The sequence below is a fragment of the Lissotriton vulgaris genome, chromosome 12 (genome assembly GCF_964263255.1).
Source record: "Lissotriton vulgaris chromosome 12, aLisVul1.2, whole genome shotgun sequence".
Classification (NCBI taxonomy): domain Eukaryota; kingdom Metazoa; phylum Chordata; class Amphibia; order Caudata; family Salamandridae; genus Lissotriton; species Lissotriton vulgaris.
In genome coordinates this window covers 158,632,512-158,653,861 of record NC_141700.1, presented here as the reverse complement: position 1 = coordinate 158,653,861, position 21,350 = coordinate 158,632,512, and the positions used below count along the sequence as shown (strand labels likewise).

At 48.0% G+C, this 21,350-nt stretch overlaps 1 protein-coding gene across 7 annotated transcripts in view; it reads left to right on the top strand.

Moving 5' to 3' along the window:
- The window catches only part of PDCD2L (programmed cell death 2 like), an 80,025-nt gene that overhangs the window by 14,694 nt on the left and 43,981 nt on the right, over positions 1 to 21,350 (top strand). For all 7 annotated transcript variants that reach the window (XM_086947669.1, XM_086947665.1, XM_086947671.1 and 4 more), the window contains one exon: positions 521 to 684. In XM_086947669.1, the coding sequence (XP_086803795.1) occupies positions 521 to 684 (164 nt within the window). The remainder of the gene's footprint in view (positions 1 to 520; positions 685 to 21,350) is intronic.

The following is a 21,350-nucleotide window of genomic DNA, read 5'->3' as shown; positions in this document are numbered from 1 at the left end:
CCTTGGTATACCCTTATTGAGGTGCGGTCGTCTCAGTCCGCCGTTGTTTCAAGTGTTTGTGCTATAATGGAGCCTCCCACCCTGCAGCAGAATCCATGTGAAGTCTGATATTGTAGGACAGCGAACTCCACACCTTTAGTGCTGAGGGCAGTGGCCACTCCACCGACAGCACAGAATAGAATCCGCACGCCAACTGTACTCAAGACTACATCCCAGGAGCGAATTCTCTTTCAGCAGGCGTGTAATTCCAGCTGGAAGTTTTATAATGCGAGATTGATGCAGATCAAGTGGAACTGGATGAACTTTAGTCAACAAAATGGATACTGATATTAAAAACCGCCTGAAACAGATATGCAAGCAGTGTGCACACATGTCCTCCGGATTAAAAAATGTTCTGGCCCTTACTGTATGTTTTTGTATTTTTATAATCGTAGAGTTTATTGTTGACAAAGAAGGGGTATGTTTGTATGACACAGGTTTGGATTTTTCCATATTTATTAGTGCCGGGTTTCTCTTGCAGGACTGCCCTCTTCGGCTAACAATGCTGTATCCTGTATGTGGTGTCTGTTCTTACCCTCTGATCCACCTGGTGCAGGTCTATTGTCCCCTGGAAGGGTCACCGTTTCATCGTGTATTCAACATCTTTGCATGTGGCAGAGAAGGATGCAGGGGCAACTCTGAAAGGTAGGTCCCCATACCTCAATCCTTTCAGGCACTTCATTATAATTGGGATTTTCAGAAACTATTCTAATCCATCTGAACTCCATCTCAAGACGTGTTTCAAGCGCTACGTTCATTCTCACACGTCGCCAGGTTCTTCTCCATTGTTTCAGACTGCCTAGGGTGGAGATGGAGTCAACTGGGAGTGGGGGAGGGGTCAGGGTTGGGAGGTGAACAGTAAGGGCAGAGCAATCTAAAGAACATGAGTTAAAAAAATTGCAATGGCTCCTTTCACTGGTGTTGCACGACAAATAATATTTTTTCTGGACTGTGCGTTGAACGGTGCATGTAAACGTTCAATGGCTTTCTTACACTGGTTTCATTATAACCGAGTTTTCTGATTTCGGGGACAATCACATTTCACACTCCGACAGTTGCGTTTTTCTAGACCTAATTGTACTTATGAAAAATAACCTCTACAAGATATTTAGGCATTCTCCCCCAAAGAATAGTATTACATTGTTAGCAAATTATGCATATATCTTTCTTTAGTTATTCTTCTAGTCTTACTGCATTTCCCAGCCTACAACACCTTCACGTTTCTTGTAGGATGTTAGTACAGGATACTTCCCACTTGCTGCTGGGTAGAGGATACCTAATATTTAGGCTTTACAACACATCAAATATGTTTAGTTTAATATAATGGGGCACTCCCATAGCCGGAAATGCAATCGGTTGTTGGAAAGATGTTTGGGCTAATAACACATGTAGTCCAGAAAGTAATATCCTTGGATCCTTCAAAGCACACTTAAACATCAGCTAGTATTAACTAGGAATGGCATTGGGTACCTCTGTCATTGCCTTTGCTACCCCAAGTCTCATAGGTCATGAAGGGAGTGACAGGAACTGAAAGTGTAGCAAACAAAAAGAGGAGTATCACCATACAGATTTAAGCAAATCTTACTGGGATGTATGTTGGCAAAAGGAAATAATTCTTTCTTTTATAAAACCCCTCACTCACTAACCTAGTGGTGACATGCTTCATCATCGGGGTCCACCCTGATGACCGAATGTCACCAGGGTGTGCTGCAACACCTGAATTACAGTGGAGCTGGTTTGTGTTGGAGTGCAAAAAAATAATAAGTGTTAAAAATTGTCCTGGTATGAACTCAAAGAATACATTTTATTAGTGAGCAACTGGACAATGTTAAAAACAATGTGGAGATACCTTGAGGGTAATTATGACCAAAAGTATCTCTGGAAGTGGTCTGGTCCACATGTTTCTTTCCTTTTGCCAACATACATCCCATCAAGATTTGCTTAAATCTGTATGGTGATACTCCTCTTTTTGTTTGCTACATACCTATCTAGGGGAACAGGAGTAATCCCCATTCACCTCCGGTGAAAATTCCCTTACTCTCTCTTTTTGGTTGGTACAGGAACTGAAAGTGAACATCGCTCTAAAATACATTTGTATACTTTTTACATCTTTCCTGCCACGAAGTTCCTGTAGAGCAAAATAGAGGCTATTGAGGGACCGAGGCTAGGGCAAAGGGTTGATCATGTGATATTCTACTCCTGATGAAAGTATTTCTCTTCACCGACGATGAGTGCAGTAGGCCTAAAGATAAGGCCTGAAAATAAATAGTTTTCTTGCTTTATTTGTGTGCTACTTGACAGAATGTGGTCTGTGTGCAATATTGCCACATGTTTTCTGTTCTATGTTTCTTTGTCTAAAAGGCAATGTTCCCCTTTGTTGCTTTTTGTTACCCTTAGCTGTGACTGTGAGATGAAACTTTTCTGCAAGGTACCTTGTAACAGGCGTTGGTTTACGTGCAGAGTTCAAAACCCATCCAGAAGTCATGCTTCCGAGCATCAGAATGCTTGAAATTAAAAAATTGTCTTTAGAGGGATGTTTTAAACTTGGGGTTCAGAGTGAGTAAACCCCCCACCTGCCCCGGAGAAATACTTAAAAGTAAAATCTACATAAGCTCTCCCCAGTTAGGAAGGGAAGTGACAAACAGATTGCTGGGAGGTATGCGGTGTCTGGACAATTACCGAGCACCCTCTGGTCATCACATGTCAAGATGCAGCGTAAAATGCTATTTTTATTGCGCCCTGGTCCCACCCAACATGTTCTCATGAGGCTCATGAGAATGCTTGTCTTCAGAAGTGGTTATGTTATGTTATGTTAAGCTCATTTATTGTGCGCACAGATGCTCCAGCGAAGGAGCGCCCTGGCGCCCGGCAAGGTAGCGACACAACATAACTGAACAGAGTAAAGGAAAGAGCTAAGGGAACAAAAAATTTTTTACAGCTCGACGAAAGGAGAGCAAGTCCCTATGGGCACGAATTTCAGGGGGAAGGGAGTTCCACAGAACCGCACCGTGTACTTGAAAGGATCGACCACCAGCTCGAGAGCGCTTGAAGCGGGGAACAACCGCGAGTTCAAGGTCAGAGGATCGTAAGGCCCGGGCCGGGACATAGCGGGATAGGAGGTTAGAGAGAATCAGAGCTGGAGATCCCTTAAGGATTTTATAAGCTACACAGATAACCTTGAACTGGATCCTTCGCGCGATTGGGAGCCAATGCAGGGCGCGCAGAGTATTGGTTGTGGGGCAGAATCTAGGTAGGCCCACAACAGCTCGAGCCGCTGCATTCTGTACGCGCTGTAAGCGAGTGATTTCGGCCTGATTTAGCCCCACTAAAAGGGAGCTGGCATAATCCAGCCGAGAAATCACAGTCGCCTGGATTACAAGTTGCCTAGTAGTGGCATCAAAGAATTTTAATACGGGACGCAGTCCACGCAAGATGCCAAAGCAGCTGGCCGCCAAACGCTTGGTGTGACACACAGAGGAGAGAGATGGGTCCAGCCACACCCCAAGGTTTTTTAACTCGGAGACCGGGGTAGGCATAGGACCCAAATCAGAGGGCCACCACCTGTCACCCCAGAGTTCCGTATGCTTGCCAACGATCATGATTTCGGTCTTAGTGGCGTTCAGCTGGAGACAGTTGGAGGTCATCCAGCTGGCGACCGCCCGGAGTCCATTCTGGAATCTGGGGGCATCCACGTCTGCATCCCCGCTGATCGTAACCGCTAGCCGAGTATCGTCAGCATATGACACCATGGTCATACCCCAATGCCTGACAACCTCAGCCAGCGGTCTCACGTAAAGATTGAATAACGTGGGACTCAGCGAGGAGCCCTTGGGAACCCCTAGATCCAGAGGATGGTATTTGGACTGATACGGCGGGACGGCCACGCAGAAAGATCGGTTGGCAAGGAAAGAACGGAACCACTGGAGTGCAGGGCCGGTGACACCTGCTTCCTCCAAGCGTTGCAGAAGGATCAGGTGGGAGACGGTGTCAAAGGCGGCGCTCAGATCTAATAGCACCAGCGTCGCCGTTTGACCCGCATCGAGCACGGAGCGCAGATGTTCCACCATATAAAGGAGGGCTGTCTCCGTGCTATGTCCCGCCCGAAAGCCATTCTGCGTGCTATCTAGGATGTTAGTCCACAGGAGATGGTCCGAGAGGGCAGAGTTAACATGCGCCTCCGCAACTTTGGCTGGCCACGGAAGAAGTGAGATTGGGCGGTAGCTCTCAGGCTTATCAGCATCCAAAGTTGGTTTCTTAAGGATGGGCATCACTACCGCCTGTTTCCACTTCACGGGCACCATGCCGGAAGCTAATGAGGTATTAATCAAAGAGCAAACCGGCGAGAGACCGTGAGTTGTTAGGTCTCGGAACAGAGCTGGCCGTAGAGGGTCAGCTGGGGACCCAGACTTGACCTGCTGAGCCAACTTCCCAAAGCTTTCCGATGTTAAGCTCGGAAAAGAATGAAGAACATCCGAAACTAGAGGCTTTGGAGGACCAACAACCGAGGGTGCGGCCGTAGGGAAGGCTCTGTAAATAGCATGGACCTTTTCCAAGAAAAAGGCCGCCAAGGTTTCACAGTGAGAGATGGAACCCTGATTGTTCGCTACCACCTTTTTATTTAAGAGATCTTTCAAGGCCTTGAAGATAGTTTTGGAGGGGTTAGTACTGGTGCGGAATTGAAGGGCGTAAAAGGCTGCACGGGTTCTACAAACCGCACAATGGTACAGTTTTACGGTGGCCAAATACAAAGCTTTTTTTTCGCAGTCATAGGTTTTGCGCCATTCCGCTCTGCACGCCTGCAGGTGCTTTTGAGCGCCCGTAGCGAATCATCGTACCATGAGGTGCCGGGTTTTTAGAACCCGGTGGTGCCAGGGGATCACACCCGAAGACCTCTGAGTTCTCCCTGTTCCGGACCACAGAAACCAAGAGTCTTCTAGGTGAAGTCCGAGATCGAGTTTTATTGGTTGCAACCAAGTAACATGTGTCCTAGAATTACAACAGCACGGGCTGTAAGTTCTCAGGAGACTGTTCGTTTTTACAGAACCAGCCTTCTCTTTTTATACACAGTATTACACTTCAGGCAAGAATTCTTGAGTTTATGATATGGTTATACACATATTTCTACAATAATACAAAGAGCGAAGTCATGCTGGTCAACACATATTTTAGATGTCCGGATCATGATGGATGACCCAGCTCGGCCCAGAACTGTCATCAGATATCGACAAAACCCCAATAAAGCAGGGCACCTCCTTGTCATAAAACTGGCCATAAACAAGGAACATGGACAGGTGTATGTGTATAGAAAACATGGTCTGTATGTGGTGAATGGTTTATGGCATGTTGTGCTTTGATGATATCTTACTCGGCCACTGGGCGAGGAGCTGCCCAATCAGGTTTGGTTGGAGGCGGTGGAGTCAGTTCGGCCAGGTCATGGGGAAGTCAGCTAAGGTGGACGTGTCCTTTCAGATCAAGCTCGACCTTAATCAATTGACTTATATGAGGGCAAGGCATAAGATGGATGCCGTTCCCAAAATGGAGTCCGAGGGTTCAGAATGGAAGCCACGATTTGAGGGTGTTGGCATCGCTCAATCACGACGCAAATGCACAGGGATAATGTCCTAATCATTACCGGTCTGCCGATACCAAATTCGTCATGGTACGATGATATTTTGTGACACGGGTGTTGGACCTCGATACCATATCACAGCAGGGTCCAGAATTTTGGAACCACAGACCCTCCTTTTGCCCTCATATTAGGCAATAACTCATGCTAATCTGAGTCCAAGTCTGTATTAATAAATTCATGGAGATGCTGCTGTAGCATCATTCTATTGCTCAATTCGTCCCTTGACACAGGCTTCCTTACACATGAAGTAGCGCAGAGGCCACATATTGCAGGAGTGCACTGTACAAACAGGCAGAACATAAACAGAACGGCTAAGATCATCCCAATAAAGATCAGAGTCTTCCATCCCCAGGCAGAGATCAGTTCCCAGAACCACCCTAGCAGGGACCAGTCCCCTTTGTCCATATGAAGGGAATCAGAGATTCTGTGTAGTTTGGAGATGGCCTGATACACTGTCGGAGCATTATCAGGGATGAAAATGCAGCAATTGGATTGGATCACCCTACATACACCACCACGGTCTGCAAGTATGACATCTAGGCCAACCCGGTTCTGAAGAGTCATAAGCCGGTCCGACTGGAGCTCAGCTGTCAAATTACTAAGGGCACCGGCCGTTTCGGTCACGGCGGATTTGACTACCCTGGTTAACTGGCGAATGTTCCTGCTGTTCACCATAGGCCCCCAAAAGGGCAGAAAACCCTTTGCGAAGTCCCCAAACTCTTGACCCGCAGTGTCGTCTTGACTCACGACACCCCTAACTGTCCTTGTCCGATGGTAATCTGCCCCGGCCGTATAGGTGGGTGGCAGCAGAAACGAGATAAAACATGTGCCCGAGAAGTCAGAGGGCAATCAAGTGTATGCTTTGTCATGGCAGATGAAGTATGTACCCTTGGCTGCCAAAAATGGAGGGGAAGTTCGAGATGCAAACACGTACGTTTCTGTGCATATACTTTTCCCCAACTGTGCTTTGGGATCCCTGCCAATACCTTGCAGACATAGGTGACCTCGCTGGGGTACTACCCAAACTGGGGAGGATTTCTTCGATTTCTGGCTCTCACTTAAGGAAATCCCATACTTGGTGGTGATCCACCTACTGTATGGGGTAAACTCATCTTTGGGAGTTGCTCTAACCGTGTCAACATCTCTACTCATATTTCGGATTCCTGCCACTAGTGCCTTATTGTTTGAGTTCTCCCCTCGAACGTACGGTTCAAGGGAAAACAGGAACATGGTCTGGAAAGCCCACAGAGAACCGAAGTAACTAAATGGCAGAACAAAGTAAGGGATGCCCTTATCTGTAGTGTGTGGCATGAGTCCGCATATCCAACAGTTCGTAGTGTTCATTACAGATTGGTGCTGGTGGAGGAGTTGGACAAATGAGTTGTTTACAAATTCTAGTCTTCTGGCGGACTCGTGTTCAGGTAGAGGGTGAAAGGAGTGTGTAGGAACAGTAGGAGGAGGTGCGGGCTGTGTGTTGTTCATGAATGGAACTCGAAAAATGGACAGAGCATAGCCAGTTAAAAACATTATTATACTACACAACATTGAGATGCTTAATACTAGGGATCGTCTCTTTGCCATTACAGTACAGATTTTCTTTTCAAAGGTCATGGGTCTTGCAGGTCTCTCTACCCTCGGAAACTCCATCCTCTAGTTGCTGCCCGCGGTGGGGGTTTGATTCTGCCAAGGAGTGCGCTCTGTTCAGTCCGGGGTAATTCCCTCAGACCGGCCAGAACCGTTGACCTAGGCGTCCCCAGCTGCACTCCTCAGACTTCAACCGCGGCCCTAGCAGCAGAACCGGATGGCGGTTCGAAAATCAAAAATGAGCAAGTTCCCTGGGCGAGAGAGCTGTAAAATCAAAAATAGTTCTTAGGGTAAAGAGTCGCATAAATTCGCTTTTTATTAGTCCCTTTTTCTCGACCTCAGATCATATCGTTGTTTCCCAGGTACAGTGTGGTCTTCGAACAATGTTTCAGGTTCTGTAGTGTCCAACTGCATTGACGGTGGTACAAATCCTTGCAAAATGTGATCACTCTCCTTTTCCGTACCAGTTCCTTTCAGTCGTGCATCGCTGAAGAGTGTGAAGCGAGGTACAGTTTCAGTCTCAGAGTTAGCGATCCCGTCCTGGACCCACCGGTCATATGGAAGAGGCAGAGGGACCCACTTACAATGGGTCCCGTGGATCCAGTTCTTTTTTCCTTCCACCCGAACGGCTGATCTTGTGGAAAGAAGGACGAGGTATGGTCCGGTCCACCTGGGCTGCTCGTTCTTTGTGCGCCGAAAATTCCGCACCAAAACCCAGGTGCCGGGTTCAATGGGGTGACCTGGATCACTGGAGGCTGGCGGAGAGGAGCTGTGAACCTGTTGGTGCAAACACGCAATTTAGTTGTCAATTCGTGTAAATAGTCAAGCAGTACGGGATGCTCTATCTCACTGAGCCTTTTGGGCCTTGGCACGCCCCAAATGTTAGCTGGGCGGCCAAATACGATCTCATGGGGGCTAAGTCCTAATCTGGAATGGACGGTCATTCTGGTAGACAGGAGTGCTAAAGGCAGGGCGTCAGGCCATTTAAGACCTGTGCTGGCTTGGATCTTGGCTAATTTCAGTTTTAACGTGCCGTTGTAGCACTCTACTAATCCTGCTGATTGGGGGTGATTTGCAGCGTGAAATTTCTGGTGGATGCCTAGACATTTGCACACTCTCTTCATCACTCGTCCCACGAATTCACTTCCATTATCACTCCAGACTATTCTAGGCATCCCAAACCAAGGGAAGAATTCCTTGACAAGGGCTTTGGCAGTTGACAAGGCATTGTTGTCCTTGAGGGGATACGCTTCCACCCACCTGGAGAAAGCGCAAACAACAACAAGCACGTATTTCAGATTGTTGCACCTCTCCATGTGGATGAAATCGAGCTGCAATACCTGGAACGGATACGTTGGAGGCGCAAAATGACCAGCTGGAGTTGGGGTCCCCCTACCGGGATTGTACTTCAAACACACCATACAGTTCCTGACCAAATTCTCTGCGCATTTCGGGATACCACTATTCTGCCATACTGGGGCCAACAGTTTACAGATTCCTTTTACACTGATGTGCGCCATTCCATGGGCCATTGTCACCACTGCGAGTACATATGCGTTAGGTAATAGCCATCGTTGGTGTTCTGACAATTCGACCCAACAACCATTCGCATCCAATCTTCCCTTGCTTTCTCTCCATTCATTCACCTCTTTTTCAGTTGCATCAGCTTGTATGGACTTCACGCTTTCAATAGTGTCCTCACACATACCCACATCGGTAATCCATCTCGCAGGACCCACAACATACATCCGACTCATTGTGTTCCGTGCAGTCTCTTTCGCAACTTCGTCTGCAAATGCATTCCCGCGACCAACATCATCTTGAATCTTTCTGTGTGCACTGCATTTTACAATCGCAACTTGTAGCGGTAAGGTCAGGGACTCGAGGAGGTCGTTAACTAGCTGACCATGTTGGATTTTTGCACCATGTGACGTCAGGAACCCACGTTCACGCCACAATCGTCCAAAACTATGGGCTACGCCAAAGGCGTATTGGCTATCTGTATACACATTCACTCGCTTTCCTTTTGCCAACACACATGCTCTTGTAAGTGCTATTAACTCTGCTGCTTGCGCAGAATTCTGGGGGATGCGAGCTGTCTCTACAATCGTGTGCAATGTTGTCACAGCATATGCTGCAGTCGTATCACCATTTGGCAACTTGAAGCATGAACCATCAACCCATAAATTATCATTACATTCAGGAAGGGGTGTGTCCTGCAGGTCTACTCTCCCTTTTGTCTCTTCCTCTGTCCTAAAGCAGCAATCATGTTTTTCGACCTTATCTGTCTCTGTTGGAATGGGCAGTAGCGTAGCGGGGTTGAGTGTATCACACCTCTTTATGTGTATGTGGCTCGCTAACAGTGTCAGCTCATAGCTGGACAGTCGAGCACTAGTTAAATGCTGCGTCTTTGTTCTGTTTAGTAAGATGTCTACTGCATGTGGGACCATAACGATCAGAGTGTTATTCATGACTAACCCTGCAGACTGTCGAATACAGACAGCTGCTGCAGCAGTGGCCCTCAGGCAACTTGGTAATGCCTTAGCTACAGGATCTAGAGTCGCTGAGAAATACGCACATGGGCGCTGTTTGTCTCCAAAGTATTGTGTCAAGACTGATAATGCGCAACCTTCCTTCTCATGGACATATAATGTAAAAGGCTTGTTGTAGTCGGGGTTGCCCAACACAGGAGCCGAACACAATGCTTCGCGCAACTCATGGAAACTTGTCTGACAATTTTCAGACCAAGGCATAGGATTGGGTGTGTCTTTACGTATTAATGCCAGCAAAGGTTTAGCCAGTAGTGAGAAATTCGGTATCCATTGTCTACAGTACGATGTAATGCCCAAGAAGGCCCGAACTTCTCTTTGTGTCCTTGGGGCACTCAATCTTGCGATTGCCTGTATTCTTTCTGGGGTCAGTCTCCTTCCCTCCTTCAATAAGATGTGACCTAGGTAGGTCACTTCTTGTCGGCAAAATTGTAATTTTGAGAGAGAGACTTTATGCTTCATGTCACATAAATGACGCAACAACGACAGTGTAGCTTGCTTGCAAATCTCTTCAGTATCTGTAGCGATCAGCAGATCGTCTACATACTGAATCAGAGTCGCACCATCAGGTAGAACAATCTTATCAAGTTGTGTTTTCAAAGCCTGACTGAATATTGATGGACTCTCACAGTAGCCCTGAGGAGCGCATTTGAAGCGGAAGCTTTGTCCTCCTAAATTGAAGCCAAAAATATCTCTGCTCTCCTTGGCAATCGGGATGCTGAAGAAAGCGTTCTTCAAGTCAATCACCGAAAACCAAGTGGCTGAAGCTGGAACCATTGTCAATAAGGCAGTAATGTCAGGGACAACTGGAAACTGTGGTATAACGATCTTATTCACTTCTCTGAGATCAATCACAAATCTGTATACAGGGAGTTGTGAAAGATCAGTACGCTTTAAGACAGGCAAAATAGGACTGTTACAAATGTTGTCTGTTGTCTCTTCGATGACATCTTTCTCGATCAGGTCGTAGATGATCGCTAACAACGTCTTTTCACATTCGCTAGAGATCTTGTATTGGGGAATACGTGGCAAATCAACATTGGCTTTCAATGTTATGACATACGGCGCTATCTCCAAACGACCCACATCATTAGAACCAGTAGCCCAGAGTATATTTGGAAGAGATGACAATTCCGTTGGAATATCTTCCTTTGACAAGTACATTGGAGAAACTACCTTCTTACCAAGGGTAAGTTGTACTCCCGAAGGAGAACAGTACAAAGTTGCATATAATCTCTTTAACAAATCCAAACCCAACAAGTTTTCGCCACAACCTGTCGTAAGAATGAGGGGGGCTTCTAATTCGCAGGGGCCAACAGAAAGGGGCATAGGACTAGATATCGGGTTCATAACGGGGGCGCCAGAAAAATCCACTGAAACATTCATTTCGCCAGACAAAGGTGCGCCAGGAAGTTTTGAGTGCATAATAGAACTTTTTGTAGCACCAGTATCCAGCAGAAATGGCTCTGACACTCCTGATGTAATCACCTCGACATAAGGTCCATTCTGATCTACTGGAACTGAAACAACTCCCTCTCTTTGTCTATGGCTGTCCTAGCAATTTTTACCCTCATTCTCGTTTTCGGCGTAATAGTCATCGGCATAGTACTGAGCTGACCTAGAAGATGCATTATTCTGTTGGTCAAAGCTATTCATAGAATTCTGAGGCGGAAAAGAAGTGTTATTCTGGGGGAAATTTCCACGGCCCCTACCCCTAGGAGCCTGTTGAACACCTCTACCTCTTGCACCAGACACACCAGAAACACCATTCAGACGTCGTGCCAAAGCTGGGCAATTATTCTTAAAATGAGCCTCTTCTTTGCTATAGGCACACTGATTCGGGCCGTACGGTAAACGCTAATGGGAAAACTCGTTTCCTTGCGCGTTTCTCGAATACTGCTGTGGTTGCTGATAATTGGGCTGACTAGGAGTGCGAGGCGGATAGGCTTGTTGGAGAAGAGCTTTAGTTTTCAAGTCTTTGGTCTTTTTGTCTGCCTTATCTAGCTCGTCTTTGCGCCTATTTTCGTAGTACTGGGCTGTGGCTAAGATCTGCGCTGACGTGGAAACAGCCCAAGCACTCTCTGAATCTTTCAATTTATTGCACAGTTCAGGAAGCAAATTATGTACGAATTTGTCTACAAACAATCTTTGGCCACCCTCGGTAGCCATATCCTGACCACTATGATCGACGAAAGTCTCTTCAAATCTTGTGAAAAAGTCAGACACATTCTCATCTTTCTTTTGCTTGCACGCAGACAACTTATCCCAATTTACACGCAATTCAGGCATTAACGTTTTCATGTACGTGATAATTCTACCAGGAAGTTCAGCTACTAAAGGCTTGGGTTTAGAACCACCAATTTGTCTAGCATCCATAGCAGTAATATTAGTCCACGTGTCACCTAGTTCTTGATCATGATCTGTATGACGAATCTTACTCCATAAAGGCTGTAGAACAACGTTCCCAAACAACATGTCTACATCCGCTAAATTCATTATACATGAGCTGGCAGTCTGTGATAATTCCTTATAATACCCTGCGGGATTTTTACGTGGATCAGGTAATGTCTGCTTGAGTGCTAAAACTTCAGATCTTTTCCAGGGGACATGTACCCATACACGCTGGAAATGCGGTGGAACAGGTGGATGCGCATTCGCATCACCTTCCCTCCAAACAGGAGGAACTTCTCTCATAGGGTACTGTCGTACCTTTTTTCAACCTGACACGTCATCCTCATACAATGATCTAGAGACATTTCCTTTACTCCTATAGGATAATAACAGATCTATCGCTTTTTCAACATCTGCACCTACAATCATGCCTTCATAGAACTTAAAACGCATACAAAATAATTCCTGCATTTTGCGCTTTGGATCGTTTGTCTCTAAATCTTCACAAAGATATACACACATCTCTTCAAATACATATCTCTGAGTGGGTACGTCCCATTGTCGGAAGACTTCCATAACAGACTGAACATCATATCTAACAGTGTCAGTAACCCATTTGCGTGCCAATTCATTTAGTATTTCTCTTTCCTCATAATCAGGCAGTTGACTACGCAACTGTCTACGTCCTGTTTTAGGGGTCGTCTTAGGCGACCCAAAGAAAGGTGAGAACAGACCAGTAACAGTACTTGCTACTCTCTGTCGAACTGAAGGGGAAGCTTGTGGAGAGGCAGATGCACCAGAAAAGACAGGCTGATGTAAAGAAGAAGTCGAAGCAACAGCAGAAGAAGTCGAGGCAGTGGCAGAAGTAGTATCAGGATAAACAGGTGGAGCGGTAGGCAACGTTGTAGAAGAAGTAGACGGAGTATGTAGCAAAGGCGGCGGCCCTTGAGAAGGCTGCGCCGGAGAAGTAGGAACCAGTTGAAGAGGAGCTGGTGCTTTTGCAAGAGCTGCTTTTCGTGCGCCAGGGCGCGGTATAACGAAACGCTTCGGGGGTCCAACAATACTCGATGTATATGGGGGTGGTGAATTCAATAAATGGGATATTAATGGATCTTTCTCGGATGTTCCCTTTGAATCTTGTCCTTCATGGGGCAACATCGGGTAACATTTATCTATTGCTAGTTTCTTGCTTCTGAGCATTTGTTCATTTTCCTGCTCTTCCTCATTATCCCTTTTATCCGATGGCAGCTTGCACCATCGACATACCTCTTTTATTCTTCTTTGCTAGTCTTATTTCTTTCTGTTTGGCTTCTTTGTGCCATAAGCGAAAAGAGTCAAACATCGCCTACCGGGCTTTCTTCTTAAACAATTTGACCTCAAGGTTGTCTAAAACTTCTGAGTCAAAGCTACCATATTGGGGCCATTTTAAAACACCTTGCGGGTGTATTTTATCCATACCTCATTATATGTGATAGGACCTACTCCGTGCTTGATATATAACTCATACGTTGGAGTTCCAATCGGAGGAACCGGACACGAATCCTCTAACCGGGAGTCCTTACTACAACCAAGACAAAACAAGTTTCCAAGTCTGCTAAGACCAGGCATCTTTGCTCACTAGTCTAGCTTCAAACTTCAAGGGATTATCTAACTATGATATTTTTGTGAATACACGAATCCCTCGGTTTTGGCGCTTGCAAGTACCAAACAAAACCGTATCTCAAGGATACCAAAACTAAGAACCAAACTAAGGACTAGGAGACGCTCCACTTATACTTAACTGAAGTATTGGAGATCGGTGACGTCACTAGAAGACTCGTCTATCGTTTCGCTCTACCAAGGATCACTGGGTCCAAAACAGGGCGATAGTCAGGGCAGCAGTCCTTCGTAGCCGTCGGGACGCGGGGAACCTCGCAGCAAAGACCTTCGGAACCACGTCGACATACAGGGGTCGCTGAAGTGGCTGGCCGTCCTCTGGAATTTTCACACGAAGCTCCTCACGAACATCTGGCTTGGACCGTCACCGCTTGATACCGCCCCGAGTTGGGCGCCAACTGAGGTGCCGGGTTTTTAGGAACCCGGTGGTGCCAGGGGATCACACCCGAAGACTTCTGAGTTCTCCCTGTTCCGCACCACAGAAACCAAGAGTCTTCTAGGTGAAGTCAGAGATCGAGTTTTATTGGTTGCAACCAAGTAACATGTGTCCTAGAATTACAACAGCACGGGCTGTAAGTTCTCAGGAGACTGTTCGTTTTTACAGAACCAGCCTTCTCCTTTTATACACAGTATTACACTTCAGGCAAGAATTCTTGAGTTTATGATATGGTCATACACATATTTCTACAATAATACAAAGAGCGAAGTCATGCTGGTCAACGCATATTTTAGATGTCCGGATCGTGATGGATGACCCAGCTCGGCCCAGAACTGTCATCAGATATCGACAAAACCCCAATAAAGCAGGGCACGTCCTTGTCATAAAACTGGCCATAAACAAGGAACATGGACAGGTGTATGTGTATAGAAAACATGGTCTGTATGTGGTGAATGGTTTATGGCATGTTGTGCTTTGATGATATCTTACTCGGCCACTGGGCGAGGAGCTGCCCAATCAGGTTTGGCTGGAGGCGGTGGAGTCAGTTCGGCCAGGTCATGGGGAAGTCAGCTAAGGTGGACGTGTCCTTTCAGATCAAGCTCGACCTTAATCAATTGACTTATATGAGGGCAAGGCATAAGATGGATGCCGTTCACAAAATGGAGTCCGAGGGTTCAGAACGGAAGCCACGATTTGAGGGTGTTGGCATCGCTCAATCACGACGCAAATGCACAGGGATAATGTCCTAATCATTACCGGTCTGCCGATACCAAATTCGTCATGGTACGATGATATTTTGTGACACGGGTGTTGGACCTCGATACCATATCACAGCAGGGTCCAGAATTTTGGAACCACAACCAGGGACTCGGATCCCTGGTCCCACATTTACACAGGACTAGTGGGATGAGGGAATCAAGGGCCCTAGTAACCCACTCACAAAAGCGGTCGTAGCCCACATGGTGGAGAATGGAACGGTGAGTGGGGTCGCAGTGCTGCCTGGACAGAAGCCTTGCGTTTTAGAAGGACACCTCTCATTAAACATTTGAGTAAAGGCAAGGGGGTCTCAAGTTCCATGAGCCCACAGGGCTCTCAGGAAACATGCTTAAAGCTAAAAGCCATCTTGAAACACAGAGTCAATTTTCCTCGTGGTCCATAGCATCCTTCATAGGCATTTGTGATACATAGTTGCTGCAGTCAGAACTTGTTGTAAGAATGCTGTTCTCTGTTTTTGAAGTTAAAAAAAGACATCTGGGAACTAAAGCATTATTTTGTTAGGAATACATTTGTGATTGTTTTTCATGTGAAATCATCCAAAGTGAAGACGAGTCTATAGTGCTTAGTTGTTTCACATGGAGTCACTCCCAGGGATCACAAACTCTATAGCATATATTGTTTACCAAAGGGTTGTCTATAGGGATAATGGACTCTTTAGCCGTGTTTATTTCACAAGAGTCATCCATAGCATTATGAACAGTATTGCACTATTGCAAACTCCAGTGATCAGTGTTATTGTATGGTATGTTAATATAAAAAATACTGAATACATATGTGGCCAGGGTTTGAAACTACACATGCAGTACTAGCAAATTCTCTTACATTGCAGGTATCAACTTGTCAACTTGAATTAAACTAAACATGAATAGTTACTTCTTAATTTTGATGGTCGCTCTCATTGGTAAACAAGCTACTGTACTCTGGGTTATTCAGTTACTATATCAAAACTTTATTGTAGTTCAGCTCTGCAGAAAGGCTATGTTTCAAATTTTAAATCAAGAGGAAATATAGATAATGTCAACGGGTATACCATAAGCGGCACTTCAAGTTAAACCGTCGATGTTAAAATTATAGTTCAATTAAAGTTCGCCTATACATTTGATGTATCAGTCTCCAGTGGTGCCGATTGATCCCAGATGTGGCACCAGGCATAAGACAATATCCAGGGTCTCCCTTTCTCTCTTTTGACCCATTCCCCTTTTCCCAGGCCTACTGTATAATTCCACAATCGTGTTACGGAGTTGGCTCTGGGGTTGAAACAGTGTGGAAAATATCCTCCCTTCCATCGGATCCAGTTTGAAGGTTAATGTGTCCTTGCAGCACATATGTTGGAGTCATGACACGTCCCAACAAAAGACTGCATAATAATATGTGGCCGTAAAAGGCAAATAGGAAAACTTGCTGGTTAAGGATGTTTGATAAACACTGTTTGGGGTCTGTATTCACTTTAATATTATAGGGTATTGTTGAATTATGCATTATTATGATGATTACAGAAAATCTGCATGGTGTCAAATGCATCATTTGAGATACTTTTTAATAAAACAAATAACAGTGGTACAGAAACTCTTAACTAATTTTGACTGACCACAATTACTCCACACACACACACACACACACAAAACATAACATGAACATGCATCTACTAAATCCTTTTCAGGAGTTCAGTTTTGTGATTTCACACATTCCCCTTCAAAGCAACTATTCATGTTTGCTTTCCTTTTTTTGCCGCCCATCAGGAGCTCTTGGCACAGACGAGACTCCCCGTGCGGCTGCCCAGTTGAAGGCCGACCTGTGGCCACATAGCTGAGTGGGCTGAGCCAGCTACAGTGAGCCATCGAGGTCCTAGGACATGGAAGTAGTAGCCTGGTGGGTGTTTAGCCGACTGTGTTGGTGTCTGACCCCCTATTTGTGCTACAGCCGCCTATTGGGGGCTCTGAACACGGTCGCGACCCCGTGCCGTAGCCCTGAGACAGATGCCGCTGCTGGGTTGCAGGCTGCTGGCCATCGTTTTGTTAAGGGTTAGTGGCTGCCTTGCCGGGCTGGTCCCCGTGCAAGACCTCGCCAGACCCATCTGGGTGCAGGAGTCCAGCTTCTGCATGGCCTCGTAGGCCCGGAGATTTGGGGAGCCGAGGCCGCCGTCTTGGAATAGATGGTGAGGCAGCGTGAACCTGCGGGTGGAAAGGCAGCGGAGATCGAGCTGGCCTGAAGGCATTCTGGAGCGGACCCGGTAGTGGTCTCGCCGTACAGAGACTGGTGGAACCCCGGAGAGCAGTCCGGACCGCACATCGAAGCAAGGTAATAGGAGGGGGGCACAGGAGATTGGAGAAGTTTTATCGGTGCACAGGGCCTCCGCGCCGAATCCAGTAGCGAAAATAGCAGAGGCTGATACCGGAGTCCGAGATCAGATCCACCCTGCGGATGTCGATGTAAGTGCCGGCCCCCGCATCACGATCTTCGGCCCACAACTCCTGTGCGGACTCTTTTTTTTTTATTTTTATTTTTTTTTAATTTTTTGAAAACCTTTATTGCACAAGAGCACACAGCTATTCAGCCTAACATCCCGGAGGCAAGGCAGCATAGTAAGCAGAGCATAGTAGTGCAAATCAATTACAACAGGAAATTAAAGGTTTATTTTATGTTTTTATAACAAGAAGAAGAAAAAGACGCCAACTGGCGCCGAAAGTTGGCAATGGGAGAAAGAGTGCAGCAAGGAGTAGAAAGTTGGGAGGGATAAGAGAACAGCGGCTCAGAAATACAGAAGGGTGGAGGATGATAGGAGGGGGGAGGAAAGACAGGATCAATCAGTTGTCATAAACAGTCGGTGTCATAGGTCACAGTGACAAATGTTCATCCAAGGAAGCAGGCTCAGGTGGCAGACACATATCCCCTCGGTAAGAGTTCCAGGCACCCCACACCCTGTTCCATTTGTTGGGTTTACCCCTGGCAACATAGACAGTCTTCTCCCGGAACATACACCAATCCATGTTGGCTTTCCATTGTACCACAAGGGGTGCCGTAGTGGCCCCCCACCTCTGAGCAATGTCTCTCTTGGCCACCATATTGCCTAGGGTCACCCACTGGGTCTGGGCCGTGTTGTGATCTGTCGGCTCCCAAATGTTGAGGAGACACCTACGAGCTTCCGCCACAATCCCCACTCCCGACACTTCACTCATGACCCTGTGAATTCTTCTCCAGTAAGACGCTATGGCTGGGCATTCCCACAAGATGTGCAAGAAGGTGGCGAGGGCGCCACAGCCTCGACGACAAAGGCCATCGGGCGAGTAACCCAGGTGCATAAGGCGGGGGCCAGTGACGTATACCCTGTGCAGGATTTTAAATTGGACCAGTCGAAGCCGAGAGGAGATGGCAACCTCCTTGGGGGAGGACACTGCACTCTGCCAGTCCTCGTCGTCGATTTCCAAGCCATCCGCCACCCACTGGTCGCGTAACCCAAGGAGGAGGTCAGTGCGGACGTTAATTAGTTTTTTGTAAGACAGTGAGATAGCATTGTCGGGCATATGGCCGTCCAGCACTCTGCCCTCCAGCGGTGAGCTCTCCGGAACATCTTCCCCGGGGACCATAGCGGAAAGCAAGGCATGTCTCAGCTGGGCATACCGGAAGAACTCCGAGGCACCCAGCTGGTACTCGGCCTGTAACTGGGGGAAGGTCTTGATAGTCCCTTTGGAAATCATGTCTCCCACTCTGGAGATGCCAATGAGGTCCCATTTGTCGAAGCCCTTGGTGTGCCATAGTCTGCCCAACATGTCGGAGTCATATAGAGGAGTGAAGCTGGTCAGTCTGCCCTGCCATCCCTGCACCTTAGTGATCGTACGCCAAATAGAGACTGCCGTCTTCGTGGGGCCAGACATACGCCGATCAAGAGATCTGGAGTACAGGGCTCGGTAATAGTTACCACCACTCATGAGCCACCTGTCCATAGCGTAGCCGGGACTATTCACCGGGCCATAAAACCCGTGGTTGAGGGCTGCAAGCTGGGAAGCCCAATAATACCTACGAACATCCGGCAGTGCAATGCCCCCGTCGTACCACGGGAGAGTGAGCTTCGTGATCGCCACCCGGGGGCGGCCATCCCAGAGCAGGGCCCGCTGGAGACCCTCAATCTTGAAATATCGGGCCGGTACCGGGTCTTGGGTGTTTTGTAAAGCATACAGGAACCTGGGCAAGGACATCATTTTAAACAGGGCCGCTCGGCCAAGCAGGGAGAGCGGGAGCTTAGGCCAGCCCTCCACATCGCGTCGGAGACGCTGCAGTGGGGGGAGTAAGTTCTGGTCGTATCGAACCTTCGGGTTCCCAGAGATGTAAATCCCTAGGTACTTGAAGCCCTGTGTGGTCACCTGAATGTTGCAGCCTCTGGGGAGGCGCGGCGTGTCCCCTTTCAAAACGTAGAGGGAGGACTTGGCCCAGTTGATAATCAGGCCGGAGTATCTCCCGAATTGTCTAAGGACGTCACAGGCAACTATGAGAGACTTGTACGGGGACGTCAGATATAGGAGGATGTCGTCAGCGTACAGGGTGATACGGTCCTCGAAGTCAGGTGCCCAGGTGATGCCGTGGAGGTCGGGGTGGAAACGCAGCGTGGCCGCCAGAGGCTCGAGAGCCAGAGCGAAAAGGAGGGGCGACAAGGGGCAGCCCTGCCTGGTACCTCTGTGAAGGACAAAGGACGTCGATAGACGACCATTAACGGACACATTAGCCATTGGGCTAGTGTAAAGAAGTTTTACCCAGCTGAGAAAGACCAGGGCCAAAGCCAAACTTAGCTAACACTGCCCAGAGATAGTTCCACTCGATGGAGTCAAACGCCATGGTGGCATCGAGGGACGCCAGCACTGCTGGCTCCGCAAGAGTGTGCACCCTGGCCAGGGCGCCGTGGAGTCGTCTCAAATTAAGGGCAGTGTTGCGATGCGGAATAAAGCCCGACTGGTCAGGGTGCACCAAGTCGCTAATGACCCCAACCAGTCGGTTGGCAAGCAATTTGGCGAGAACCTTGGGTTCGGTGTTCAGGAGGGAAATAGGCCGATAAGATCGACACATGTCCCTTGGTTTACCGTCTTTGTGGATGACCACAATAGTGGCCACCCTCTGGTCAAGAGGAAGGATGCCAACGTCTCGCGCCTCCAGGAATATAGTACGGAGGTGCGGGGAGACCACATCAGGTCGTATCTTATAAAGCTCAGCCGGGATGCCGTTGGGGCCCGGCGCTTTGCCAGATCTCAGGGAGCGGATCGCGAGGGCAATCTCATCAGCTGATATGTCCCTGTCCAGATCGTCGCGATCCGCCTCAGAGAGACAGGGAAGATCCACGGTCGAGAGAAGTTCTGCCGAGTCGGCCTCGGAGCAGTCAGAAGTGGAGGTGTACACACCCCTAAAGTAGTTGGCAAAGGACTCGGCAATGGCGGAAGGGTCAGTGACAGGGGACCCGTCTGCACCCAGGATCTCAGGAACCACCCTACTGGCCAACTCCCTTCTGTCCAACCAGGCCAGCAGCTTGCCGGCCTTGTCTCCCACATCGTAGATGCGGCCCTGCTGTTCCCTAGCCAAGGTCTGGGCGTCATTCGTAGCGAGATCTCGGTATTCCAATTGCTTTAGCGAGAGCGCATGGAGGAGGTCTGGGGTGGGGTCGGGGTCCAACTGGGCGTTGAGGTTTAAGATCTCTTCCTCGATACAAAGTAGATCGGAATCTCTATTCCTACGGGCCTCCGCTATCAAGGTAAATGCCTCGCCCCTTAGGACGGTCTTGAATGCCTCCCATAGGGTCGCAGCCGACCCAACCGAGCCCTCGTTCTCGGAGAAGTAAAGGTCTACAGCCTTGGCCAGAAGAGCACGGGTCTTTGGATTCCGAAAGTACCAGGGATTGACCGTTGCCGGTCGCTCCGACAGGGCGATATCGAAGTCAAAGGAGACCAGGAGCGGCGAGTGGTCAGAGACTCCTCGCGCCAGGAAACGGGCCTCGGACACGGCCGTAGCGTGAGCTGCCAAAGTAAGAACTAGTCTATACGGGACAGGCTACCATGCGCACTGGACAGGAAGGAGAACTGGCGAAGCGCGGGGTGCATGAGTCTCCAACTATCCACAAGGCCCAATGAGTCTATGAACGAGGGCAACCACAATTGAGAGTGGCGAAGGTCCCTAGGCGGATGTCTGTCCAGGGAGCCAGAGCAGACCGAGTTGAAGTCACCCCCAACTATCAGCAAGCCGTCAGGCAGAGCTAAAATGGCGCCACCAAGGTCATGGAACGTACTGGTCTGTAGGCCAGGCGGGACAT